Source organism: Brassica napus, chromosome A6, assembly GCF_020379485.1.
Source record: "Brassica napus cultivar Da-Ae chromosome A6, Da-Ae, whole genome shotgun sequence".
NCBI classification, from domain to species: Eukaryota; Viridiplantae; Streptophyta; class Magnoliopsida; order Brassicales; family Brassicaceae; genus Brassica; species Brassica napus.
The window spans coordinates 21,512,336-21,538,925 of NC_063439.1; the positions used below are offsets into that span (position 1 = coordinate 21,512,336).

Sequence of the window (26,590 nt, forward strand, 5' to 3'; positions counted from 1 at the left end):
ACAAATGTTTTAAAAAAATTTGTGGTATTTTTTTGTCTATAAATTATAAAATTTATTGAATTAATATATTTAATTATTGCATCCTTAAATAATATTTTATTAAGACATTAGAAAAATATGTTTTGAGTTGTTTTGTCAAATTGTACAAAAATCTATGCTTTTTCATATTTATAACTTCAAAAAGATACATTATGACAATTTGAAATTAATCAAAATTGAATAAAATGGTAATTAAATATTTGTAAATCTAATTATTATTTTTATCTTGTTTAGTTGGATTCTCATGAAAAAAATCGATAGGTTAAACAAATGTTTCAAAATTTGTTGTGTTATTGTTTTGTCTATAAATTACAAAATTTATTGAATTAATATATTTAATTATTACACCCTTAAATAATATTTTATTAAGACATTAGAGAAGTATATTTTAATTGTTTCCTATGCTTTTTCATATTTGTCACGAAAATTTATATGTTAAACTTACTTTTACAAAATTCTTAACTTTGTCACGAAAACAAAAATCTATGCTTTTTCATATTTGTCAACGTTCTCACACTTTCTAAGAATATATTAGCTTAGTCACTTACTTATTTTTTTTTTACAAAACAAAGTATCGGAGTCTTGAAAATTGAATTTATATTATTGTAAATGTACATAAGAGTTTGTGATTATATACTTAGTGGTTCTTGTATATGTGTCCAAGAATGTTTCAATGGCTTAGTGGTAACTGTCCTATATATATATCATACTAACCCGGGTTCGATTCTCACCTTCGCATTGTTTTTTTTATTTTTTACGAAAAGTAAATGAGATGACATGGCAATTTCGGGTTCTCTGATTGGTTGATTTTTCTATCCTATGTGGACACCCTCTCCATGGCTTATATCCCCCTTTTAGTATAGTACTAGGGGATGGTCCGCCCTACGGGCGGATGAATGAGTTTACTCTAAAACTATTTTATATTAAAATATATTTAAATTTTATAAACTATCTGAAATTTTTTTAAATTGAAAATAATAAATATAATTTATTTTTATTCTAAAATTATATTTTAAATTTTATTAAATTTTATGGGTTTGAGTTGAAAAGACCACTAACATTTTTTTTTCTAGAGAAAAAAAATTATTAATTAGAAAATTATGGAAAATGTAATTATTTATATTTTTCTATTTCAATCTGATATAGTTGAAGAAAATCTAAAATAAGAATAAATAATATTTTTTTCTAAGAGTAGTAGATTTTAATATTGTTACAATGACTAATTTCTCGCGATAATTTAATACACCTACCTCCAAGCTAAACCAACTGAAAAAGATTTTTTTTTGTTATTGATATTTTTATTATTATTTTTATTGTTTTAAATTTTCTTATTATTTTTTTATGTTATATATCTGTATTGGTTGCTTAATATTTATTGATTCAATTATTATGATATATTTAGTCTATTGCGATTGTCCGAAAACAAAAAAAATAGTCTATTGTGAATTGTGGTGTTCATATTGTTTGTATCAACTCCAATGTGTGTGTGACAATTGGTTGTTAGATATTATTTATTTGAGTGTATTGTGAATAATCAACATTACATGCTCTTTTATATATTTTTGGAATGATCCTTATGATTTCTTGTCTTTGATATCAAGATGTGCTCTAAGAAATTAGCTACATGACGTTTATTGTGCTACCATGGGTTTATCATTATTATTTTTTTTTTGGACAAATGGGTTTATCATTATTATTATCTTTTGATAATACAGTGGTATTATTATCCTGATTCCTGACCACTGTCCCGTTCTTGTCTTTTGGTTGATAAATTTGCAATCGTGATAGAAAATTACATAATCCTAACCAAACTTTAAGCTGATAGATTAATTGTTATTATCATTAAGCGATAGATTGATTTTTCAACTTTTTAGAAGTACTCAGTGAATGTTATATGGGTTACCAATACATAAAAATATCAGGAAATAGGCTATCGAGACATTTTTACGGGACAATTTTACCAAGTCATTCTAATTTATAAGAGCTAAACTATCTACAGTGGTGTAATTCATAAAAGATTGAAAATTGGTAACACCATATCTCAGGGTGTCTCGGAAGTCTTAGTTTGACGACCACCATTTAATTCACTCCTTATAGTATGTTGCCGCCTAAAAACAATCACGCTTTATGTATCCAAAGAAACCACTCCACCATGTTGAGTTGTTTCGGGATTTGGTTAGGATTATTAGGCTTTCTAATTTGGACATAATTAACATCTACTCGCATTTCTCCGCAATAATCTATAGTTCCACAATATTAGTAGTGATAATAATAATAATAATAATAATAATATCATTCAAAGCATTTTAAACAATACTTATCAATATTCATCAACCAATTATGAATGCATGTTTAAGAGAAGACGTATACCAAAGAATTTGAGGCATTTCACATGAGGAATAAGATTCAATATTACTACTAAACAATAATTTGAGGCTCTATCTTAGATTCTGTATGAGGTTGAAGACGAAATGAGTGTCTTAAAAATTCTTTGTTGGGAGAAGATCCCATATCACAAAAGCTTGTATCCATGCTTACTTCTTAATTTTGAAGTGGCTGTCGAAGCTGCGTTAACATAAGAGTTTCCTTTCGTGTCGATGTAGTGCTAGCATCTTAGTGTTTGAGGATTAATATCCAAACAATTTGTTTACTGCAACTTATACATAGTATATCATGAATTTCTGTCATTGATCTGAAAATCAACAAAAAAAATCTGAAAATGCACCAACTGCTAAGCTCACTCAGAGTTTCTGTGTATCTAATTGAGAAGATCTTTCGTTGCTCAATATCTATTATTTTAAATATAGAAAAATGTCTACAATTGGTAATCGTGAAGAGTAATAAACGTCATGATTATATGATATGAAGGGTCTAATTGATGATAGATATTTTTGGGAAAGATTTTTACACCTTTCCAAGTCTCGACAATGGCTTCAACTTTAGCGAGATCTACTCTTCTTAAACACAATCCTCTACCCCATCATAAATCGGTCATCAATGCCTCTGTATCTCCACCTCTCTATAATCCACTTTGACACACGTCAACCGCCGCGATTTCATTGCCTTGTTGGTTGCATTAGCGCTTCTTATATCACTACATACTTGGATCCTAACTTGCTGACCCCACATTTTGAAGAACTCTCTTTGAATTTTCCATGTCTGGAACCGACAGTGAATCCAGATAGAAGCTTTGACATTACTATACATATATTTGCAGAAAGCATTCTAGATCTTCATCATATGCTCTTAGCCTCTTCTTCGATGTTGGCAAACTGGATAACCTTTGACTGTGCCATGCCGCCTTCATCGCATTATCCCGAAACGCTCTGAATCTGAGCCGCTGCTTTTGCGGCAGTTTGGTATGCCACCATAGCATCGGTAAGATTAATTTAATCATCTAGGTGAGGTCCTCAGTTTGACACCTCCCCCTTGCAAGCCTCATGGCATCCTCTACTTGCCAGCAACCTTCATGTTCATAAACTGAGACACCAAACATTTCTCTGAAAGATAAACAGATAAACCATGAAATTCCCTTCGTTGTGCCAAACTCTATAACACAATATTAATATACAATTATTTTAAAAGATGATGGTGAATGGACATTACACCCTGATTTTATGCCTGAAACCTAAACCAAGATTCATATTCACAATGTTTAATGGCATTTGCAAGGTAAAGAAATGATATTGAAATGAGGGTAAGACCAGCGAAAGTGGTGTAGTTGACAAAGTGGAAGTCATATATTTGTTGAAAAACAGAACTTACTTAATGTAGTAGAACCTAGATCTGGAACATAAGCAGTTGCAGATTAAAAATTCACAAGACTTTATTAGGATATATTGGAGGTGTAAACATTACCGTTTGTATATACATAAACAAACCAATGCTTTCTTCCACACAATCAAAGAGACCGCAGCTGAAGATGTATTCAAATTTGGTAATAGAGTCATTTGCATCTGCCGCTTTATAAGATGAGCTACAAAGTAAGTTTTTCGTCAAAAGTTAAAAAAAAAAACGGAAACCTCGAGAACAAATAAATGTTGACTTCTAAAAGCTGAGAAGAAGTAGTGATATGAGAAGCTTTGAACTAACTTATAAATCGAATTCTAAATTTATTTACATGTTTGCTTCAGGACATCTCCGTATGTAACTGAAATCTCCAACATTGTTTCCTGAGCATCATTTTGTAGATTTATATAAATATTTTAAACAAAAGCTGATTAGCAAATTAGGAAAAATAACCTGAACGAACCGTAGATATTCCTCGTGAGAGGCTAAGACGATAAAGTTGTTGGTAAAATTGTGTGTGAGGCAATTCGTCGAACACTTGGTGACTTGCATCCAGATGGTCCTGCAAGGTTTTCGTCCTCTTTCGTGGTCAGTGAGACGCCATGTTCCCGCTCCTGCTGAACACGTCTTATTCAATCTCGTCTCGTTGAAGAGCCACCTGGCGCATATGTTTCTCGTTCTTAACCTCAACGCCGCCTAATCCTGGAGATCCAGGCGGAATCCATCTCAACATGTTTGATTTCTGCTCTATCACTCCGCCTTGTTTCATTCTCCCTCCTTTGAACGGTCTCTATACTTTTGCTTCTGATATGTCCTCCCTTTAGAAAAGAAATGTAAGTTAATATACAGATTGATGAAAAAGGACATGGGAGGTATTACCGATTCTTCCGAGGAGCAACAGTCTTTTCCTTGTCATGGGATTTCGAGGAAGTCATTAGATTTGATGTCATCATGTCGATTGAGGTGCTGAGGAGGATCATCGTGAAACAGAAACGAAGAGAGGAAGAGAAAAGGGTCTCACGATTCGATCTAGCAAATCGGGGTCTGGAGAAATGAGAAAGAGAAACGTCGAATCACTCCGCTCTCAGATCGCGAAAAGCGTGAAGAAGAAGGCGAAAGCAAGGAAGATGGGTTTACTGGGCCAATAACATTAACATTCTGTCTTAAAAAAATCGTAGCCCAACAATCCACAGCCGAGATGACATGTCAAAAAGAAATCTTCTGATTGGCTGATTTTAATTGAGGACGTGGACAGCTTCCATATTCCTCATATATTCCTTTTAATATAATATAGATATAGATATATAACATAAATAATTCCCACGAGGGAAGCACGAGGCGTTAAATATTTTTTTGTTATTATCCTATAACGAACATCTTTTGGATCTTTTTATTTTCTTCGTAAATTACTTCTTTTGGACTTTTTTTGTATTACAGAGAGTTATTTTAGGGTTTTGAGTGATTTTTATAATATGAGTTGATACATATCATTTAGGAGTAGAAAATGTACAAATGCGAATCAATTTAAGCCTACGATAGTTATAAATTTCAAGAAAATATGTACATTATGCTAAAAGATAAGATTAAATATTCTTTTGACAGTAGAAAGTGTTAAAAAAAAGTGTTATAAATACTGGAATTACCATTTACCCAATATAGTATCACATCTGTGATTAGAACTCACCATGTAACGTGATTGTAACATGAGTCGCACGAAGTGACAAAAGAATCTCGCATACAATTAAAAAAACTAAAGGATGTATTATGGTCAACTCGCTAAGACAACGCATAATGATAGGGTGGTGTACCAAACTCTACAGTTAGTTGGTCGTTAACTAATATGAATTATCCATATTCAAAACGTGTTGAAAGAACAACTGGTATGTTGCAGCCCATTAAACAAATAATGAGGCCTATATTTTGCATTTCACAAAACAAGCCCATATTTAATAAATAAACTAAAAACTTATAGCCCAATGCTTTAAAATTAGTTTTAGCCCAAATCCGAGTTTCAGTCACCTGAAATAGTGGAGCCCACTAATTTCCACGTGGCGAAACGTGAGGCTTTAGTTTCACATGAAGTGTGATTGTGATCTTTCTAGTCGTCCTTGATCTTCGCGCTTTTTCTGATAGATCCTTGGGGAAATAAAAATATTAAAAAACTGGAGTGAAACTTTTTGCTGTAGATCTAAACTCCAAAACAATTTTCAGAATTTTCGTTGGTTCGAGTTCGAAGAAGAAATTGTTTTAAGAGGATAAAATAAGATTCCTAAAAGATCTAAACTTTTGAGACTTTTTTATTTTTTTTTTGTAAAATTGTTTTTTTTTTTATTTTAAATTCGGACAAGAAGTGGTAACTTAAAAAAAAAGAAAAAAAAGGAGTTTTGGAAGCATGTCGGCAAAGCTCGAAGGATTCTTTCCGTAGTAGATAGGCCACAGGTGGTTTCAATCGAACGAGAGCCGAATATCCGAAAAGACCTTCTCAGCATTTGTCGTCAATTCCGAAAGAAAGAAGCCTCTCTTTTCTCAATCTATCAAATGGCTTCGCTTCAGATCAGTGGTGGCTCGGTTAGGTTCGTGGTGGGATTCAACCGGACCAGCTATAACCGTCCGATCGGTAGTGTCACTTTCCCTCATTCCCCGCGGAGATTCAGCATCGGACGGCCCTTGTTGCTCCGCCGTGCTTCCGTCTCTGGAGAGTCTGAAACTGATGACATCACTGACGCCGAGAGAGATGGCTCCGCCTCTGCCTCTTTTCTTGGCTTTCAGCTCGCTCCTCCTGGTACTACTACTTTTATTTATTTTTTGGTAATTAACAGTGATTTATTCACTGTTGTGTATATATAATATGGTTTCATTTTTGACAAAATGAGAATAGTTTTCAGATTCAGAGCTTCTCTCAAATTTCAGAATCACTCATCTTCAAAGTTTCTGATTTAAAGTATCAAACTTTATGTTTGATTTTGATTTTTTTTTTTGTTTAAATCTTGATTTATTCATAGTCTTTTTGGATTAATAGTTTATTTATTCACACTTGTGTATATAATATTGTTACAGTTTTTTTCAAATGAGAATGATTCTCTTGAGAATTTTCTTTGTAGTCATCTTCAGAATCATTAATCTTCAAACTTTATCAAACTTTGTATAGAATTAAGAAGCTGAGCTCCATGTTTTCTTCTCTTGTACAGGTGATCAAGAGATCATCAGCACTAACACAACAAAAGAGACTACACACCAAGAAGGGACCTCAGACGCTACTGATGAATCCGAGATGGCTGACTTTGGTGTACCTGGCAACAGAGCTGTTGAAGAAGGAGCTGCGGAAGTCGAATACACGAGCGTCAAAGCCGAAGTGATCAACAACCTCGTTTTCGTTACCTCTGAAGCTGCTCCTTACTCCAAGACAGGAGGTTTAGGAGATGTTTGTGGTTCTTTGCCGATAGCTTTGGCTGGACGTGGCCACCGTGTCATGGTCATCTCTCCTCGGTACCTGAATGGCACCTCTGCTGACAAAAACTACGCCAGGGCTAAGGACTTGGGGGTCCGCGTCACCGTTCATTGCTTTGGAGGTTCTCAAGAAGTTTCCTTCTATCATGAGTATAGAGACGGTGTTGATTGGGTAATCACTTCTTGCATACATCTTTTGTGGAGTTTTGATAATCTTTTTATTGATTTAAATGTTTTTTTTGGTAATGTTTTACAGGTTTTTATTGATCATCAGTCTTACCATAGACCTGGTAATCCCTACGGAGATAGTAAAGGAGCATTTGGTGATAATCAGGTACTGTTGTTGATTGACAGACCATTGACATTGGAGAAAGAAAGAGTTTAGTTTCTAATTGTAGCGTTTCTTTTGTGTACAGTTTCGCTTCACGTTACTCTGCCATGCAGCATGTGAAGCTCCTCTTGTGCTACCTCTTGGAGGGTTCACTTACGGAGAGAAGTCTCTCTTCCTGGTCAATGACTGGCATGCTGGACTTGTCCCCATGTAAATCTTTCCTCATTCTCTTTACCTATAAAGATATAAACTCTGAACAGCAGTGCAGAGTTGTGTTTGAATTTTGGATTTTAAAACTTATGTCGTGTATTCCCTTTGAATCCAGACTTTTGGCTGCAAAGTATCGCCCATATGGAGTTTATAAAGATGCAAGAAGCATTCTGATCATCCATAACCTCGCTCATCAGGTGAGAAGCTTATAGTATTTCTCTTGGTATAATGCCCCTTTGCTAGCATACCATAGCATTTCATTATTTGGTTCTTTAATTAAAAGGGAGTGGAGCCAGCAGCTACTTACAGCAACTTGGGATTACCTTCGGAATGGTATGGAGCGGTGGGGTGGGTGTTTCCAACATGGGCAAGAACACATGCTCTAGACACCGGTGAAGCGGTTAATGTTCTCAAGGGTGCTATTGTAACCTCTGACCGTATCATTACCGTGAGCCAGGTGATGACTCTTTTGGAAACACAATCCCTTAATTGCTATTGCCCACATTCTCTAATGTTGATGATTCTCTTGTCCTCATCTTTTCAGGGATATGCATGGGAAATAACTACTGTTGAAGGTGGATATGGTCTTCAAGATCTGCTTTCTAGTCGGAAGAGTGTTATTAATGGTACCTCTTCTTCTGACTATACCTCATCTTTTACAAAAATAAAACATATTTTGGGGGAGATGATGTAATGGCGATGCTTATCAGGGATCACTAATGGAATCAATATTGATGAGTGGGATCCGTCCAAGGATGAACACATTCCTTTCCATTACTCTCTTGATGATTACTCCAACAAGGTGATGTGAAACTTCTTTTAAGTAGAGCTGCCAAAGTAATGGTGATATTGACCTTTTGATGTCTGCTTTGGTGATTGCAGGTTAAATGCAAGATGGCACTACAAAAGGAACTGGGTCTCCCCATCAGGCCTGAATGTCCTATGGTGTGGTTTCATAAGCGAAGCGTTTTCTTTTACGTCTTCTGTTTTTTTTATAGTCAGACTCATGTAGGTTGTCTTGTCTTAAAATCTTTTTTTATAGATTGGGTTTATAGGAAGGCTTGATTATCAGAAGGGCATTGATCTGATTCAAACTGCTGGTCCTGATCTCATGGTGGATGACATTCAATTCGTAAGTGAGTCTTTTGAACGTATTTAAGTGGAATGCACAGGGACTGCTGCTGCTGTGATTACACATTTGGTCATGTCCTATTTTCTTGCAGGTCATGCTTGGTTCAGGTGATCCAAAATGTGAGAGCTGGATGAGAAGTATGGAGGAAACATACAGAGACAAGTTCCGTGGCTGGGTTGGGTTCAATGTTCCCATCTCTCATCGCATCACGGCCGGGTAATAACAAAGATTACTCTAGCTTAAGTCAATTCTTTAGATTATCACATGACTTGTGTGGTGGAGTTTGTTGTAGAAAACTTAATTTTTTTTTTTTTTTTTTTAGAAAACTTAAAATTGTCACAAACTATTCATTGGATCCTTTTTTGTTTTGTGTGTAAATATATGAAACAGATGTGACATTCTTCTGATGCCATCAAGATTCGAACCATGTGGTTTAAATCAGTTATATGCAATGAGATATGGAACCATTCCAGTTGTTCATGCCACAGGAGGACTCAGAGTGAGCTTGTGTCTTTTTTTTTTTTTTTTTGTGAAACCAAGGATTATATTAAACTTAACTGATGATTACAAGTAGAGGGCTCATTGCCAGAGAGTGAGCTTGTGTCTAGAACAGAGAATTGTTTGATAGTTCTAATAGGGATATATATATATATATATATGATTTATAATATTTGGATTGTTAATGTATTCAGGATACGGTTGAGAACTTCAATCCTTATGCAGAAGGTGGAGCTGGTGCTGGTACAGGGTAATACAACATTATTCTATTTTGATAAAAAGAAAAGTTGTGACTGATCAAAGTTCATATGACATTGTGTGATCTTATAATGGGGTTTAATGTATTAGGTGGGTTTTCTCTCCATTGTCAAAAGATAGCATGGTGTCGGTAAGCCTTTTGAACTTTTCCATTTCTCCCTCAAGATTTTTTTTTTTTTTTGTGTTTAGAGGTTTTTTTTACTGGTGAAATGACTTGGGGAAAAAAATGACCCTGTTGCGTTGCTTTGCTTTCAGGCATTGAGGTTGGCTGCAGCAACGTACAGAGAGTATAAAGAGTCATGGGAAGGATTGATGAGAAGAGGAATGAGCAGAAACTATTCTTGGGAAAACGCTGCCGTTCAGTACGAGCAAGTGTTCCAGTGGGTGTTCATGGACCCTCCCTACATCAACTAGATCCGAACCAAAGAGAGTTGGACCGGATCAGACCAGAGCAATCCCAAAATCTATGGTGTTCATATGCACAATGAAGCATGTATCTATGTCATATATAAATTATAAACTATGATTTTTGTTTTGGGGAAGTATAGGATTTTAGTTGTGATGAGGCAATATTTGGGTTCATTTTTCTGTTTATGGGAATAATCCTTCTCTTTGAGTTTGATATCTATTGACTATTTAATTAAAGGTACTAGTCTTAAAAGCTTGAGAAAACAGATGGGCAAATGATTAGTAATGATAATGATTACATAACCAAATAATTAGATGAAACTTGAATGATATAAGATGGGAATGAGTAGGAGAGCAGTATGTAACACACATTGAAAAAGAAAGAAAGAAAACGTGAAATGTAAATTAAAAAAGGTCCATTAGAGACGTGCTTACCTCATTCAATCAAACATTATCGTTCGAGCACGCACGATCCCACTTCTCTATGATTGATTTATCAAATAGTACTATATTAGGAGTTCACATTTTCAAAAAGCATTCCTTTAGTTGACCAATCAGTTCACATTTGAAAAAGTGTAGTATGGTTAACAATGATTGTCTTTGTTATAACTATTCTTTTCCTTGAAACTTTATAACTAGCAACATACTAATCCATCCGTTAATAACAATTTACAATTCAAAGTGGTTACTGTCAAAACATTGGTTTATCATGTTTTATAGTTGAGAAGTTGGATTCACAGTTTATTTGTTTTGTGAATAATTTGTTAGTAAAATTCAATAATAATGAAAAAAGAAATGATGAGCAAAGAGCGAAGGTCGCTCCGGAATTGAAGGGACAAAAGTGGGGGCAGAGTCATTGTCTGATATACCAAACTCAACACTTAACTTTCTTCCTCTAATCACTCCCTCTTCTCTTCGAGGTCGCTCCGCTTTCTCTCCTCTTTGGATAAACACTTGTAAAAATAAAACACAGGTCTTTTTCTCGGTTGGTCTTTAAATCCCCATTTTTGCAATTATACATATCCCGTCTGTGTTTTTTTTTCTTCTCTCTCTCTCTCTCTTAGCCTACAAAAGCGAGAGGCTTGCAGTGACAAATCTCAGGTTAGTTTCTTGCAATCTTCTGCCAGTCCCAGTTACCTGTTTTGTTTTGTTTTTTTGTGTGTGTTTCAGTTCAGTAATGTTGAAAAGGCTTAGACTTTGGATAACTCTTGTGATTTTTCTTCTGTCGGTAAATACCATTTTCGGGATGCAATCTGTAAATTTGAATTGAGATTTTTAAGAGCTCTGTTAGAATAACAAGTTGAAGTCTTTCAATGTTCTTGTTTGAGGGGTTTATGGTTAAACCAAAAAAAAATTAACTTGAACTAGTTTGAGGGGTTTATTAATTAACTTGAACTAGTTAGTGTCTGTTGACTTCAGTTGCTATTGAAACAAAAATAAAATTCAGTTCTTGATTGGTACTTGAGACATGACAAGCTGAGCTGATTTTGATCTGGGTTTGGTTGAAATTTCAGCTTTTCTTTATTTTTATTTGGTTTTGAAACAATCTGTTGTAGTAGATTTTGCAAAAGAGTATTATTGAAGATTCAGACAAAATCTGTCTGTTTGTTTCATATAAAACTGGTGGGTTGCTTTAGAGCTGTGGATTCTACTTCTTGTCTGTTTCTTATTCTTTATTAGATTATAATAGTTAGCGTGTTCTTGTTACCTTAATACATCCACAGGAATCCTTAATACCTTTCTTTAAAATTCCTTAAGAAAAGCTTTTTTATATGTTAGATTCTCTGAGATCTGCGGTCCAATTACACTTAAAAAAAGCATGAGTGTTGTGCTTTCATATGGATCTAAAAGATAACGTATAGCTGCTTCAGTTTCATTTTTTGCTACTAGCTTGAACAAATCAAATTTCAATTGCAGCTGATAATCAACAAGTCTATTAGGGTGTTTAAGGATCAGAGCTAACCTTTTGTTACCAAGATTCTTTCTCTTGTTTCTTTGTCCATATTGTGGTAACAAGTACATTCTTATTTGATCATTTTGTTTCCACAGTGGAAGGGAGAAGGAGTTTTGAGACTCCATTGTTAGTTAAACCTTTGAATCAAGATGAGTGCAGCGGCTACAATGCACATGCCCCGGGAAGGCTCAAACTACGATGAAATCTCTATGCAACAGAGTTTGCTCTTCTCTGATAGTCTCAAGGTATGTTCAAAATCTTAAAGGTGAGAGTAATCTTCACAAGTCCTGATGATCATTGCTAAATTCTTCTTGATATGGCATATTTGTTTTTACAGGATCTGAAGAATCTGAGAACACAGCTGTATTCAGCAGCTGAGTACTTCGAACTATCCTACACAAACGATGGAGACACACAATCGTCAGTGAAAATTTATTCCTCTTAAATGTTATTAGACTCTTTTTTTTTAAATGGGCTCTTATAAAGGTTTTACTTATGTGTATGCAGAGTCGTGGAGACACTGAAAGATTATGCAATAAAGGCTCTGGTGAATACAGTTGACCATTTGGGCTCAGTTACATATAAAGTTAATGACTTCGTCGATGAAAAAGTTGATCAAGTAACTGGAACCGAGCTACGAGTTGCTTGCATCGAACAGGTATATCAACAATCTTCTCTTCATAATGTAGTTTTCTAAGTTAATGAGTTTTTATATTATACATTGTATAGAGGCTAAGGATGTGCCAAGAGTATATGGACCATGAAGGTCGTTCTCAGCAATCGCTTGTCATCAACACTCCAAAGTTCCACAAGCGATACATTTTGCCTTGTAAGTTTCCCTCTCTCTCCCTCCCTCCGCGTTTCTTTCTCATTTAACCATCATAAACTGAAACTTCTCTCTAGCAGCCGGTGAAATCAAGAAAGGTGGTAACCTCGCAAAGCTCAAGAGCGTTGAAAGCAGTATTGGTGAAGAAGCTGACTGGAACCAGTTCAGAAACGGTATAAAACTCAACTCCCTTTCCTCATATATACTTTGTCCAAGATTTATCATTGATTCTTGATTTTGCTTTTGTTTCATAAAAGCTGTTCGTACTACAATTCGGGAAACGCCACCACCACTACTTAGGTATATATATATATAATCTTGTCTACTTTTAGTAAGTTCCATTGTTAAGTGATTAAACTTGTTTGTTGGTTCTACTTTTTGAAGAAAACCGGTACTTCCGTCTCCTCCACCTCAACGTAGAACTCAACGTTCAGCAACCTTTTCGTTGTCCTCTATCTCCAACACGGCACCAAAGAAAGAACAAGGTAAAAAGGAAACTCTGTTTAGGCTTATTAATGTGAGAACATTACATACAAATCTTTTAAATTGTGTGTGTTTGGTAAACCAGATAAACGAGCAGTATCGCCCCACCGGTTTCCGCTGCTAAGATCTGGTTCGGTTGCTATCAGACCGACATCGGTTAGCCGGCCAACGACTCCTAGCAAGAGTAGGACAATTACTCCTAAACGGGTAAGCACTTGTTAACTGCTTTTGAACATTTCTTTTCTTTTACTTTGACTGGTTTTGATTCTTGAATTTTTTTTTAAAATGAGTTCAGTATCCGTCAGAACCAAGAAGATCAGCTTCCGTTCGGGTTGCGTTTGAGAAAGAAGCTCAGAAAGAACCAGAGCAGCAGCAACAACCGAGCAAGAGCAAACGGCTCCTTAAGGCGTTGCTTAGCCGACGCAAAACCAAGAAGGATGATACGCTTTACACTTACTTGGACGAATATTGAACAGAAGCTGGTTTTGTATGCCTTTTGGTAAACCGGAAACTTGATTCCAATTTTTAATTGCATTTTCTGTTACATAATATCAAATATATATGCTTTTGTGTGGTTTTTTGTGTGCCGCATGATTCTCAAAATGTGGGTGCAATATATTCATACAAATATATCGAAAATGTACTAGAAAACATCTAAACGAAAAAGATAATGTTTGATTAGAAAAACCAAACTGAAAAAAGTACAAAATTTTTTGGTGGCATATTCGGTTTTGTTGTCTATTTCCAACTCAAAATCAATTAGTAAGTAGTGGATTACTTTTAAAAAATCATATTACTTATATCCTATCAGAAGTTTTAATATGGGAGGGTATATTCTTCCATACATTTTTAACATCGATTAATTTATCTAATTTTAGTATTTGAGATAATAGTTTTTCTACTCACTCCGAGAGTACAAACCACTTCTAACCGGATTACAAAAAAATGTTTGGATCGATTAACTGAACTAATACTGAGGTTTATGTTTTGACACAATGTTAAGCTCTTTGTATTTTTAACTCAAAATCAACTGACAGTTAGTAGATTGATTCAAGTGTCTTATATATTACTTTTGTTCTATCAAAAAATTTGATCTGAGAGTAATATAAGAAATTAAGGCACATGATTCATTAATCTGTGTGTAAACGCAATAAAAGAAGACAACAAACCTGAACCAACATGTTGAGATTATTCTTTTTTTTTTTTTGACATCGAATAACTATTATGAAAACTAAATCACTCCAAAAGGCTGGCCATATGTGCCAACCAAAGAGGAATCTCAACTCAAAGGAGAGAAAGGGGTTCAGGATGAGCTCGAGCTGCCTTCACGAGACAGTCGGCTCTTTGATTCATACCACGCGGTAGATAAGCGATAAAGAAGCTTGAAAAACTTGTCAAAATAATCCTGATTTCTTCGATAACTTCCACCATGACTGGCCATTCAGTTTAACAAGTTGATTGCAGTCCGTCTCAAAAAGGACTGATCGGTATCCCTGTTCCAGCATCCTCTTCATAGCCCACGTGAAGGCTTCCGCCTCAGCCTGAAGAGGAGATGCGATGTTGCTGCAGTTCTTCATTCCCATCAGAATTCGCTTCCCATTCTCCATCAAAACGAAACCCAAGCCCGTCATCTTATCTGCTTGAGTCCATGAGGCATCAACTTGGTAACAGCTACCCATTGTGACTGAGGTCCTTCCCCGTGTTTATTTGCAGCCTCTCTTGATTGCCCAAGGTCGTCTTCTGCCTCAGGTATGATCTGCGCCACTTTCCAACTCTTTGCCTCTGCCAGCGCCAATTGGAGTGTATCAAGAGGGGATGTGTCCACTCCATTAAAAATTTTGTTGTTCCTTCCCTTCCGTATGATCTCTCTTGAGACACCCTGTTCTGCAGCTCTAGACAGGAGATGGTCAATATTGATAAACAAAGCACTACACGGAATACGCCCGGAGGAGATGGAAATATCGGATAAAGCCCAGCATGGGGACATTCGAATAGAATGTGATTAATCGTCTCTTCTTCCGCACCACATCTGAGACAAGACCGGTCTGTAGCACAATGTCTGTCACACAGTCTACTCGCTGATGTAACAAAACCAGATAGCGCCTGCCAGATGAAGTACTTGATTTTCCTTGATTTTCCTCTTTTTAGCTTCGTTACACTGGGGTCTGAGATACTTTGTTCCATTAAAGCTCTTCTCTGTTCATTAGCGTGTTCATACCCTGCTTTGACCGTATACGCTCCAGATTTCGTATGTTTTCACTTGTAGCCATCCTTTCTACCTAGCTGACTTGGTTTTAAGGACAGAATTTTTGGAACCTCCATAGCTCGCACTAGTTCTCTTATTAGTGGTTCATTCCAGCTCTTAGAATCATAGGAGATCAAATGATGTACCTTCAGGTCGCGATCTATAACTTCCCCCACTGGTAATGCCAGTCTTAACGTCTGGGATTCAACAATCCTCCCAAATTTTAGTGTCTTCGCCTGTTCCAATGGTACGTTGAAGGCCATCACTAAGGATGGTACGAGCTGTCCATAGACTTCTCCACCCATACAAAGGGTTACTTGCTTTCCCAACCAGCATCGGGTTCGAGTGCCGATAGTAACGGCCCTTTAACACTCTCGCCAGGAGCGAGTTTGGGTAGATAAGTAGGCCCAAACCTGCTTGACTAACAATGCCAAGTTGAAATCTCGTGAATCTCTAAAACCGAGTCCTCCCTCTTTTTGTGGGACGCAAATCTTATCCTATGCTATCCAGTGAAGTTCTCGATTATTAGCTTTTGCACTCCACCAAAATTTTGAGATCGCTCCTGTCACTTTTTTATGGGTCTCTTGAGGTAAATTGGAAGATGTTGAGATTATTCTTAAGGCCAATTCTTGTTCTCATAAATTTTGTTTTCATCTTAAGCTATTTGTTCAACCAAAGAAGCAACTGGACTAATCAAAGGAAGATGGTATCATCGAAACTTTCTGGTGTATTGTACAAAAAAGAGAAAAATATACTGCATTTATTATTTGAAACAATTATCTTTATTGTCACCAATGTTGAAGGGTGGTACACGAAATATTGCTTTGGAACATATACCAACTTGACGAGAAGTGAAATCATTAGACATTATCTTCAAAATACAAAACAAAGATGAGAACGTATATGATCTTTCCAAACATGACACCAACTTACACGAGTCTTCGCCGCGACCAGTGGTTTCGGATTCTGTCTTTTCTATCTTTTTCTTGGTGGTGGTGGAGGTGGTGATCTCTTGTAATATTGAGCACCAAGTGAACGGTGGGAAGTAGGAAGATAATCTTGACGAGAATCCATAGGTGGATGTTTGAAATGAGAGTATGTTGCAGGTGTGTTGTTGTCAAGAAGCTTCCGGTTGGTTTGAGCCTGCACGATCAAGAGTATAGCTAGAAGAATCCAACATTTCAAGAGATGGTTCCAAGAAGCCATTGTTCTATGGTGATTGATGGAGTTTCCTTTGCTCACCAAATAAAGGTCTATGTATAGTAACATGATAGAGATTACATGCTTCCCACTACCTACTACTAGATTGTTTTTTTAAGATTCTTTGTTCAATAATTTCAACCTGTTGATACTTTTTTATTTAATATGATCATCAGCTTAGGATATTACGGATTGTTGGATATATATTGTTCCTTCTGATATAAAAAGAGAGGAAAATAAACCGGTTTAGTTAGGGGTGATTAATTACTTTTCCCAAATACAGAACCGGGGTTTTAATAAACCTAACAGACAGGATTGTACCGGGGAGGGTATATTTATACATTCCGGTTTTATCTATTACCAAACACAACAAAGTGGTCATGTCTTCTTCTTCCTTCACCTCCTCCTGCTCTTCGATTTTACGTGTAAATCTCTCTACTCTTCGATCTAACATCGTTTGATTTCGATGTGATTGGTCTGCTGGCTGTTTTACACTTTCATTTCGTATTATACGAGATTTACAAAAACGATTTTTGGTTATATTTCAGATTGGTGATGCGAGAAGCGGGAACTCACGAGCTTCAAGCTTCACATTCCAACCTCAGGTCTGTCTTTTTGGTTTCATGTTTGTTATATCGGGGAAAAATATGATTGATTTTGGTATATTTTTGCAGGTTTCTTGCGGGATTCAAAGGGATGATAATGGACGCCGTATCTGGCGGAGGAGAACACTCGTAAGCAAGAAACTCTCTTCTTACTGTCTGAAATTAACTTTTAAAGTTTTCTTTATTTTCATGAGCAAAAGTGGAATCAAAAATCTCATGACCGTTTCTCTTTCACCACTTTGAGACTTTGCTGAAAAATCTACACTTTTAGGAACACACAACACAAGGAAGCATTACTCTTGTCCTTTTCTTGTATTAGCTTTAGTGGATAGGGTCTCTATCCTGTATCAAGAGTTTTCTGAGTGTAGATTACAGTGATGTAGTCTGTTACTGTCTATGAAGTTATAGAAGCAAGGCTTATACACTTATACTATTAGAGTTAGTCTTCACATATTAAAAGCCATAGCTATCCATCATAATCATCAGGAACTTGAATTACATATTACATTTTTTTTTTTGAACTATCATTTGCTCTAGTTTTATCTCGTGTCATGTTGATGATATTGTCATTGTTTCCTTTTTGTATTTGAGATAATCATTAACAAAAGCTAGAACAATGCTGTATCTATGTCTTGCAGACAAAGAAGGATGATATGTTGCGTTACAAACTGCAAAGAGTTCCGTTTGTGGAAGAGCAAGTGAGGAAGATACAGGAAGTTGGGAAGGTAATGACGATGGACATCGAGCGTTTGCTATTGAGCGAAGACAACCGCTTTGAGTTCGTCAACAGCGTAGCAGCTGAGGCGACAGAGTACGTTGAGAAAAACAGGGACGAATACGGAGGCACCAAGAAAGCCATCTTTCACGTTCTGAGCAACCGCGTCAACGATCTCGGGTTTGATCGACCAGAAGCTTACGCAGAATCAGATCCTTACAAACCTGGTCCTGGCTACTTGAAGGAGTATTACACTTGAAGAGATACTACTGTTAGCAAGAGTTTAAATTGTGATTCATCAGCTTTTCTTGTTCTTGTACTAGTACCAAATCAAGTCAATGCACTCACAACTTTGTTCTTGTAATTTTGGTAGAACAATTTTATAAGTTTATAACAATTTTAAAATAGTGCAAGTTGTTGGTAAATCAATGCATACTTGCTGTTTGATATTTCGTATATAACCAAACTGATGAAATCTAGTTATACATTTTGGAAATTGAAATTCAAGATTTCACCAGTCTCTTCTGTACCAAAAAAAACAAAATTGTAATGGGGAGAAAACCATGGTATTTACATGAAAAAAGAACAGGCCTCAGTTACAGTTCCCTATATATTGTTACTTACAAAAAGGCAAAATTATCTTATTATATAAAGTACAACTTCACTCTCTTCTCAGCCCTCCACGTCATCAAATAGGAAGAGGAGAAAGTGACACGTGTCATCCTCTATAGCGAGTTTATTACTTTCGACACTCTCCGTAATTGGACCATAACATTTTTGTTTTTGGGCTTCATGAACCTATCATCCAATGCTATTAAAACGTAAAAGACGCAAGCCAAAATTGATTCGTCATTTTGTTATCGAGAATGCTACCTTGACTCTCCATCTTCTTCTTCTTCATTGATCGTTTCTAATATTCTCTGGCCACTCCTTATGCGATTCTCATCCGCACACTTACCATAAATAAGATTAATGAGTCCATCCTGCATCTAATGCGATCCAGGCCTTTGGAATCCCTCTCCCTCCTTCATATATATCTTCAGTGTGAAATCATCAGGAATTGGATTTTCAGATACGACGGTGAATGTCTCCGTCGACGATTTTCAGAGAATCACCTGGGTATAGCCGACTATCACCACGCCGCCAATTTCGTGGACGTCTCCATCTACATCATCATATTCGGTGGCGCTAAGTTCAGCCCTTCCGGCAACACCGACTTCTATGCCGCCGGTTATACTCTTTTCACTTTGGCTACCAAGCTGCCTGCTCAGATATACTAATAATCTAAGATCCAGAACATCATCGAAATTTCTGGACTTGAGTCTGAAACTTGGGTACGTAAGGTTTTACTTCATTCATCTTACAGAAGTCGAAAGAACTGCAGCACCTTCTTTTTGTTTTTATTTTGTTTCACCTATATTTCTTCATTTATACTGCTCACTGATTCTTTTTCACTGAATCAGCAAAAGCTTGAGAATTGTAATTTGTAATCCAGAAGGAAAAGCAGCTGACTTTAGGTAAGTTCTTACTCATGCTTCAGAAGGTCTATTTGTAACTGATCCTATGTCTTACTGTCCATTGCCCGTCAGGTTGTCCCTTTCCTTAGTTATTCGAATAGGGAAATCAGCAAGCGTGTCATCTCACGGAGAAATAGTTCCACTTAGTATGCAGATGTATGGTTGTAAAGTGCTACAAAAGGTACAAAGCCACTACACTTTTCCTGGACCTTTAAAAATGTTAAAATCGTGGACTAATGGATGAAAATTCGTTCTGGTGTAGGCCCTTGATGTCATAGAACCTGATAAGAGAGTTCGTTGGGAAACCGGGCAGGTCATGAGATGTGTTCAGACACCAAAACAGAAACCAGGAGCTCTTGAAATGCATCGATAATACTTCTTCAGACTGTTGGATCGATGTTACCTGAGGTAACTTATCTGCAGTCCATGGTCAAGTTTATTTGGTCTCTATGCATCCTTATGAGTTATGGCTGCCGAGCAATCATGCACTAAGAATTAAAATAATGTCTGTTTTTTACCTTCTCCCTATCTTGGTTTCTCTCATTATTACACAATAGCAAGTCTTCTTCACGTTTTTTCTTTGCTCTTATGTATAGAGTAACCATATCTTTGATTAGTACTGAATGTCCCTGTAAATCTAGGTTTTTAACTAAGGCTATGTGGGATGACATTGGAGTCACGCAGATTGGGACTGTTCAAGAAAAGAGAATTTTTTATAGACTTCAGATATCAAACGTGTCTCTTTGTTTCAGGGGAAGTGCTTATTTTTAGCAGTGTTTGTTTTCCTTATGTATAAAATGTGCTCTGCATGATGATTCTAGCTGAGTTTGTTTTGGCTTCATCAAGTTTCTGTTTAAATGGTTCAAATATAGCTGTTCTATTTTGTGAGCATTCAAAACTCTCATTCTCGGGTTGGTGCCCACAAGAAGCACGCATGTCTGATGGTATGCTAAGTGCAACAGTGAAATTAACTGATAACTTGATCATCAAGGCGAATGCTCAAGTAAGTGCTACCACCAGAGATTTTGTTTGTTCTATGGTGTACAACTGTACTTTCATTCCATAAAGTATTATATTTAGAAACTCTTATATTTAACAAATTTGTTTTTTTTTTTTTTTTGAAACATTCCAGGTTACGAATTTACCAAATTTGTTTACATGCCTTTCCAGCGAACAAATGAGCCGCATATGTCCCATTCAGTGATAGAAAAGATTGAACAATGTAATTTCGAATAAAAAACACCTAATACCACCAATTGGAGAAATAAATACAAATGTACATAAACTTGCGAGTAATAACACATCACATAAACTTATAAAATAAACGTTAAAATCCTATAAGACCGACCGCAATAAAAATAAATAAACCCCTACCCTTCCCCCTCTCCAAAAACAATAAAGTTCTCAAAAAACAAACTAAAATTATTACAATAAAGATTACATATGGCATGTAAAATAGGCAAGGAACAAACTATCATAAAAAATTGTCGGCCAGAAGGTTTGAAACAATACAAAAAATAGCAACAGTGACAGAGAAACATCTTTTAACAAAACTCATTGTGGCATCTCTGATACCATTGTCATACTTTACACTTATTCTCTCATCACCACAAAACCAGAAATAAATAAACCATTTCCTGCTACTACATAACATGGTGTCATAAACTAAAAAATGTTTATTACAATAAAATAAAGAAGGAAAACATTAAGATATGCTACACACAATAACATCAAATAAAAAATACAACTAATATTCCACGCGATAATTTTTTTGATTTGTCTAAACTTTAGATTTTCTTTTTTTATGTCGAAGTGAAATAAAATAATAAAAAGATATATATGTTACATTTTCTGAATTATTTTTACTAATTTTGTATTCTCTGAAAATAAAGAACAATGAAGTTACTGTCATTTTAATTCAAACCAAAATTTTTAATTAAAAACAACAACACGATTCCAAAATTTTATTTATTATTTGTTTGCTTATAATTACAATCATATCATTTAATCTATCATGATTTTTAAAATGCTTCATAAAATTAAATAAATTTATATAAAATAAATAAATTTTATAACAACTTCCCGCCCGTAGGGCGGGCCAACCCCTAGTAATTATATACTAATAATAACTTTACGATTTTAAAAGGCAAAAATCTGAGTTCCCCTTCTTGTGCCTCTGAAGGCTTCAGCTCCGACCTGGTGAGACCCAGCTACAAATCACCGGGTCAAAAAAACGGGCCAACGAGTTAGGCCCAGCCCATACAACACTCCTAAACATCGCCACGTATGTAAAATCAAACTGGCTTCACCACACGACACTTGGTATACAAAACGGCGACGTTTGAAAAGGAACGAATCGTAGCCGTTGGATTTCAAACGGGAACAGGCAAGCCGTAGTTATGAAACAATCTGATCCGTCCATCCCACCCGCCGGTGACGATAACTAACCCCCAGAGATGAGACGACTCCGCCGTTCTCCTGCACGACGATCGGAGAAATCTATAATGCGATCTTCTGATCGCCCTCACCGGAGAAAACGAGCTCGCTAGCTTCTCCTCCGGCCAAGTCGCAGCTCCCTTGGGAGAATCGAGAACGTACTCTCTCCCCAACGAGAACAGCGACGGAGATAGCTCCGATCCGCCGGAGATCGCGGGGGAGGAGAAACCGCACCACGGGATCGCGACCGAGACGTCGGCGGAGAATTTCTCGAAGGATCGGATCTTAATTCGTTTCGTGTGGGAGAAGAAGCCAGGAGACGGAGGCTCGGGATCGTGCGGGACGCAGTTCCAGACGTAGACGGAGGAGTCGTCGCACGCGGAGATGATATGCTTCCCGTCTCCGGTAAACGACGCCGAGATCTGATTTCCCGCGTTTCGAGATCCTACAAGAAGATAAAATAATACATTTCAAAAATTTGCATACGTTGCGTTTCGAACCCGTGACCTCCAAGTTATCAGCATATTACCTTTGTATTTGTGGACAACGTTGCGACCGCTAATGATCCTGACTTGGGAATCTGCGGATGCTACCATGACTCTGCTTGGATCAGTGGAATCAAACTGCAATAAGATAACTACCTCATGAGCAAAGATAATCAATCTATAATGATTTGAGAACAATATATGAACCTGAAAGCTGATTATTCGTTTATTTGATGATTTCTTTTTGTTGTGCAGACATATATGACCATCGAGTTGAAGGCAATGGCCTGAAACAGACACAGAGAGAAAGTGTTTTACTTCAGATCTCTAGGGGAAATGATACTGAAACTTGTAGAAGCATTCGTTACCTGTAACATTGTAGAAGCGACACTCGCTCGTCAAAGTTCCAATAATTACTCCCTGAAATAGTTAAAAGTAAAGAGAATCTGAGCCAGTGTCAAAACAGAACAAAAAATGATTGTTGGTTTTGAGACTGACCTGACCGTCTGGGCGGTAACAAACTGCTGTTACAATCCCCCTAGCATCGGCCCAGTCCACAACTTGGTAGCGAGAAGCTGACCAGATACGAACTTTTCCATCTATTGAACCGGTGATGAAGTGGTCATCATCAACCGGGTTAAACTGAACAGATGTAACTGCAAACCAAAAAAAAGGTATTATGGTCATCTGATTGCAAACAAGTGAGGTTATACAAGAGGGAAAAGAGCATTACCATAGTTACTGTGGGAGTAGATTCCAAGACAATCCTCACGACCAATCTGCCAAAGCCGAACACTACTGTCTGCTGAAGCTGACAAGAGACGCTGCCACCAATATCAGAGAATGAGCAACTCGGTCTAGTTTTTTTTCTGTTCAAGATTACACATACATGGACTGAATCTACGTTCTTGCATGTTTTATATGTCTCAAAACATAACGATTAAAAAGGGTGTCTAGCTAGTTCTTTAAGACGAGGGAGGTCAACCTAGAGTTTTGGTTTTAAAGCATTAAGTTCAAGAACGCAAACTCACATTGTTCTTGGACCATGATACATCAAGGATATCACCACTGTGCCCAACAAACTCATGCACAGGCTTATCAACCACACGAAAGATCTTCGGAGGGATAATAACACAAGCTGACTCCGTTGTCTTCTTCGGACTCATCAACGAGCCGCCACTAACACCGTCTTTTTCCACAGCCACAGGTCTCAACTCAGATAAATTACTCACTTCAAAGTAGATACAAGTGGGATCCATCTTAGGAACGTCATGTTCTTCACATCTCTCGTCTTCAACAACGCTCCAAACACGCAAAACTTTATCTTCACCCGCACTTGCTAAGTACCTCCCATCAGGACTGAACTTCATAGCGAGAATGGCTCCTTCGTGAGCTTGTATCTCCTGACCCTTGAATAGAGCTGAAAGCTCCTTGGCCTCTTTCTTGTACTCCTTCACTTTAACTCTCTCGATCCTACCACTCCCTGAAACCAAGGCTTCACTGGAATGATGATGATCCTCTCCTTTCTCCTTGCTACGCGCTTTATGCAGCCGAGCTAACCATTTCTCCTTAACTCTCTTCATGATTCCTCCAACGTCTCGTTGTTCTGAAGCTGTAACCACCAGGTTTAGCGACTTAGGTTCAATCTCTCCCCCAGAACAAAGGCTAGAGCTAATATCATCTTCATTACTTAGATCCTCAACACCTACTTCCTTCACAATCCTATCTACATTATCACTCGGACTAAAGACAGAGGAATCACAACGACAAGAGCTAAACTCGTCTTCGGATCTCAAAACCGTTGTTGCTTCGTTGACAGAGGCTGAGAAACGATCCACATTGTCTGATCTCTTCTCCTCCACGTTGACTCCCATCCAGTGCAAGAACTTCTCACGACGCTCCTCGGCGTTTCCTGGACTCTTGATCCAGACGTCGTAGGCGGAGATGGACGGTGGAGATACGGTGGAGCAGGACGCGATGTCTTCGTGTGCGTCGAAGAATCGAGATTCTTCGTCTTCAATTAGTGATTCCATCATGTCTCCTCCTCTCGTTTGGATTGTTCTTAAAGCTGCCTAAGAAGAAGAGAAAATAGTAAAATAATCAAAAACAAGATGAAATTTAAAAACGAAAATTAAATACAAAAATACCTAGAATCAATCGAACAGCATAGATCCCGATCAAAATGTAAAGGATCGAGGATTAAGAAAAGAAAAATCTGGATCGAAAATCGAGTTTTAATTCAAAGCCATGAAAGCATAAAAACCAAACTTTTAATGATTTTTTTTTAAAAAAAACTGAAAATCAAATCAAATCAAAGAACGAAAGGACAAGACATGCAGGTTTCGTTTTGTGCTAGTTTCTTACATGTGGGGTTTTTTTTATTTTTAATTCCGTTGCTTTTATCTGATGCTGGGAAGCTCACGAAACGAAGACAGCGAAGAACAAGAAGAAGATGAGCACATGAGACAATCTACAAGTTCTTTTCACACTCTCTTTTCGAATTAACAAAACAAGTTTTTTTTATTTATTTATATTGATTTTTTTATTGTCTGACAAAAAGATAAAAGAAGAAGAAGCGTAGATTGAAGGAAAGGGAAGATCTGTGGCACAGACAGAGGAAGAAGAAGGAGGAAACTAATATAAGTTTGGAAGATTGTCCGAATCTGTTTTTGGGACGACATTTAATTTATTTTTAATATGTGCGGTCGTATTGTTATTAATATTATCGCTTTTTTTTCTTCTTCTAGTTTTATCCTCCCTACCGTCATTTAATTTATTTTTAATATGTGCGGTCGTATTGTTATTAATATTATCGCTTTTTTTTCTTACCTCTCTTTTTTTTCAGACAGACAAACAAAATACAAGCATTGTTTTTTTTGTTGTCAACTCCGATGCATATTGACCAAAATAAGGAATGATATAATACCATACTATAATAAGGTATATGTAATCTAGTCAAACCAGAAACAAAAAAAAATTATGTATTCATTACCATCTATACATATCTAATACTTAAACATAATGTATTATAATGAAATTTGGTAAAAAAAGTTACTATAATGAATTTAATTACTTCTTATCTTAGAATGATCATCCTACAATATTAACCCATCAATCAATTGAAAGTTACTCACTAATTATGAATTTTTTTTTTTGTAGACACATGTTTCTTTTTTCTTGACTATTGCAAATTTTTTCATGGTAAGTGTAGATTCTGGATATATATGTTTGAATTTTGGATTAGAGACAAGGAAGTAGTTAACTAAAATGGCTCAAACCACTACACTAGCTAGGGAAAAATAACCATAAGATATTAGACGACTATAATAATCATGATACGCCTTATATACTAATTTCGAAGCATTACAACATGTTTTTGTAACCATGTATCATTACTAAATGATTTTTAAAATTTTTAGAAAAATAAGTTGGTTAATATAAATATATATTACAATTTCTATTAAACAAATATCAAATTAATTATCAGTGTATAAAAAAATATTCGCAATTCTTTCCTTAAATAAAAGCTACGTAATTACCTAATATGATTAACATATATATGACAATTAATTATTATGAATGATACATATTTGATAAGAAAATTTGTATCATTTTTTTAATTTCATATTATTAAATGAAATTAACAATCACATTAAGCATATAATAAAAAATAGATTTTTTCTTATATTTTATATTTTAAACTTTTTTAAAACGACTATAAATTACTAAAAATAGTAATAGTCTCACATTGAACATTCTTTGATCAATGATTTAATTTTCTTTTTTGTTCAAGCAAGATACAAATGATCATAAATCATATGAATATGAAGCCTTGAAAAAAGAAACAAAACGCATATCAGCGAAACAGAAATAGAAACGAAAACATAATTTTACAGAGGTAGAAAATGAATTCACTTATTGAGAATCAATAGTAAAAAAAATCGAGAGCATAAAACCTAATATTCTTTTGTCATTTTACAGTCGATGTTGCTTATCTTGTTTTTGTGATTTG

General features: G+C 36.1%; 5 protein-coding genes and 1 long non-coding RNA gene across 13 annotated transcripts; 4 read left to right on the forward strand and 2 right to left on the reverse strand.

The window, feature by feature from the left end:
• Window positions 1-2,703: 2,703 nt before the first annotated feature.
• Window positions 2,704-4,943, reverse strand: LOC125575894. Of its 2 annotated transcripts, XR_007314436.1 has the most exons (4): window positions 4,708-4,937; window positions 4,160-4,646; window positions 3,898-4,015; window positions 2,704-3,539 (listed from the first exon to the last, which is right to left on the reverse strand). It is a non-coding gene; the product is annotated as an uncharacterized LOC125575894 (long non-coding RNA). The 2 variants fall into 2 exon arrangements; XR_007314435.1 differs by having other exon boundaries at window positions 3,898-4,646; window positions 4,708-4,943.
• A 1,255-nt stretch (window positions 4,944-6,198) lies between these two features.
• On the forward strand, window positions 6,199-10,349 carry LOC106348268 (starch synthase 1, chloroplastic/amyloplastic). The gene is made up of 15 exons (XM_048735098.1): window positions 6,199-6,610; window positions 7,017-7,447; window positions 7,532-7,609; window positions 7,692-7,816; window positions 7,932-8,013; window positions 8,100-8,273; window positions 8,361-8,442; window positions 8,527-8,618; window positions 8,699-8,761; window positions 8,859-8,948; window positions 9,040-9,164; window positions 9,339-9,447; window positions 9,641-9,696; window positions 9,795-9,834; window positions 9,960-10,349. Exons 1-15 carry the CDS (start codon window positions 6,367-6,369, stop codon window positions 10,116-10,118), a joined length of 1,950 nt encoding a protein of 649 aa, XP_048591055.1. The 5' UTR covers window positions 6,199-6,366; the 3' UTR covers window positions 10,119-10,349.
• Window positions 10,350-10,963: 614 nt separating this feature from the next.
• On the forward strand, window positions 10,964-13,952 carry LOC106348267 (protein ABIL3). 4 transcript variants are annotated; one of them, XM_048735099.1, is made up of 10 exons: window positions 10,964-11,213; window positions 12,162-12,311; window positions 12,404-12,486; window positions 12,574-12,724; window positions 12,796-12,895; window positions 12,970-13,065; window positions 13,150-13,192; window positions 13,277-13,377; window positions 13,461-13,582; window positions 13,671-13,952. In XM_048735099.1, the coding sequence occupies exons 2-10, from the start codon at window positions 12,216-12,218 to the stop codon at window positions 13,845-13,847; spliced, it is 969 nt and encodes a 322-aa protein (XP_048591056.1). In that variant the 5' UTR covers window positions 10,964-11,213; window positions 12,162-12,215; the 3' UTR covers window positions 13,848-13,952. The 4 variants fall into 4 exon arrangements, with proteins under 4 accessions (XP_048591056.1, XP_048591057.1, XP_048591058.1 ...); XM_048735100.1 differs by having other exon boundaries at window positions 12,973-13,065; XM_048735101.1 differs by having other exon boundaries at window positions 10,967-11,213; window positions 12,162-12,331.
• Window positions 13,953-17,150: 3,198 nt separating this feature from the next.
• On the forward strand, window positions 17,151-18,569 carry LOC106348266 (protein PLASTID TRANSCRIPTIONALLY ACTIVE 7). Of its 2 annotated transcripts, XM_013787978.3 has the most exons (4): window positions 17,151-17,245; window positions 17,369-17,425; window positions 17,495-17,554; window positions 18,064-18,569. In XM_013787978.3, the coding sequence occupies exons 1-4, from the start codon at window positions 17,201-17,203 to the stop codon at window positions 18,397-18,399; spliced, it is 498 nt and encodes a 165-aa protein (XP_013643432.1). In that variant the 5' UTR covers window positions 17,151-17,200; the 3' UTR covers window positions 18,400-18,569. The 2 variants fall into 2 exon arrangements, with proteins under 2 accessions (XP_013643432.1, XP_048591063.1); XM_048735106.1 differs by having other exon boundaries at window positions 17,186-17,245; window positions 17,369-17,554.
• Window positions 18,570-18,690: 121 nt separating this feature from the next.
• On the reverse strand, window positions 18,691-25,261 carry LOC106348265 (uncharacterized WD repeat-containing protein C3H5.08c). 3 transcript variants are annotated; one of them, XM_048735103.1, is made up of 9 exons: window positions 24,943-25,261; window positions 23,610-24,646; window positions 23,312-23,402; window positions 23,077-23,234; window positions 22,947-22,998; window positions 22,786-22,865; window positions 22,623-22,716; window positions 21,764-22,538; window positions 18,691-18,780 (listed from the first exon to the last, which is right to left on the reverse strand). In XM_048735103.1, the coding sequence occupies exons 2-8, from the start codon at window positions 24,612-24,614 to the stop codon at window positions 22,030-22,032; spliced, it is 1,989 nt and encodes a 662-aa protein (XP_048591060.1). In that variant the 5' UTR covers window positions 24,615-24,646; window positions 24,943-25,261; the 3' UTR covers window positions 18,691-18,780; window positions 21,764-22,029. The 3 variants fall into 3 exon arrangements, with proteins under 3 accessions (XP_048591060.1, XP_048591062.1, XP_048591061.1); XM_048735105.1 differs by having other exon boundaries at window positions 23,610-24,650; XM_048735104.1 differs by lacking the exon at window positions 24,943-25,261 and adding an exon at window positions 24,726-24,935 and having other exon boundaries at window positions 23,610-24,650.
• LOC111200067 (pumilio homolog 6, chloroplastic-like) lies at window positions 19,009-20,759 on the forward strand. Its single transcript, XM_048735107.1, has 5 exons — window positions 19,009-19,474; window positions 19,604-19,657; window positions 19,730-19,838; window positions 19,920-20,065; window positions 20,299-20,759. Exons 1-4 carry the CDS (start codon window positions 19,362-19,364, stop codon window positions 20,028-20,030), a joined length of 387 nt encoding a protein of 128 aa, XP_048591064.1. The 5' UTR covers window positions 19,009-19,361; the 3' UTR covers window positions 20,031-20,065; window positions 20,299-20,759.
• Window positions 25,262-26,590: the final 1,329 nt, after the last annotated feature.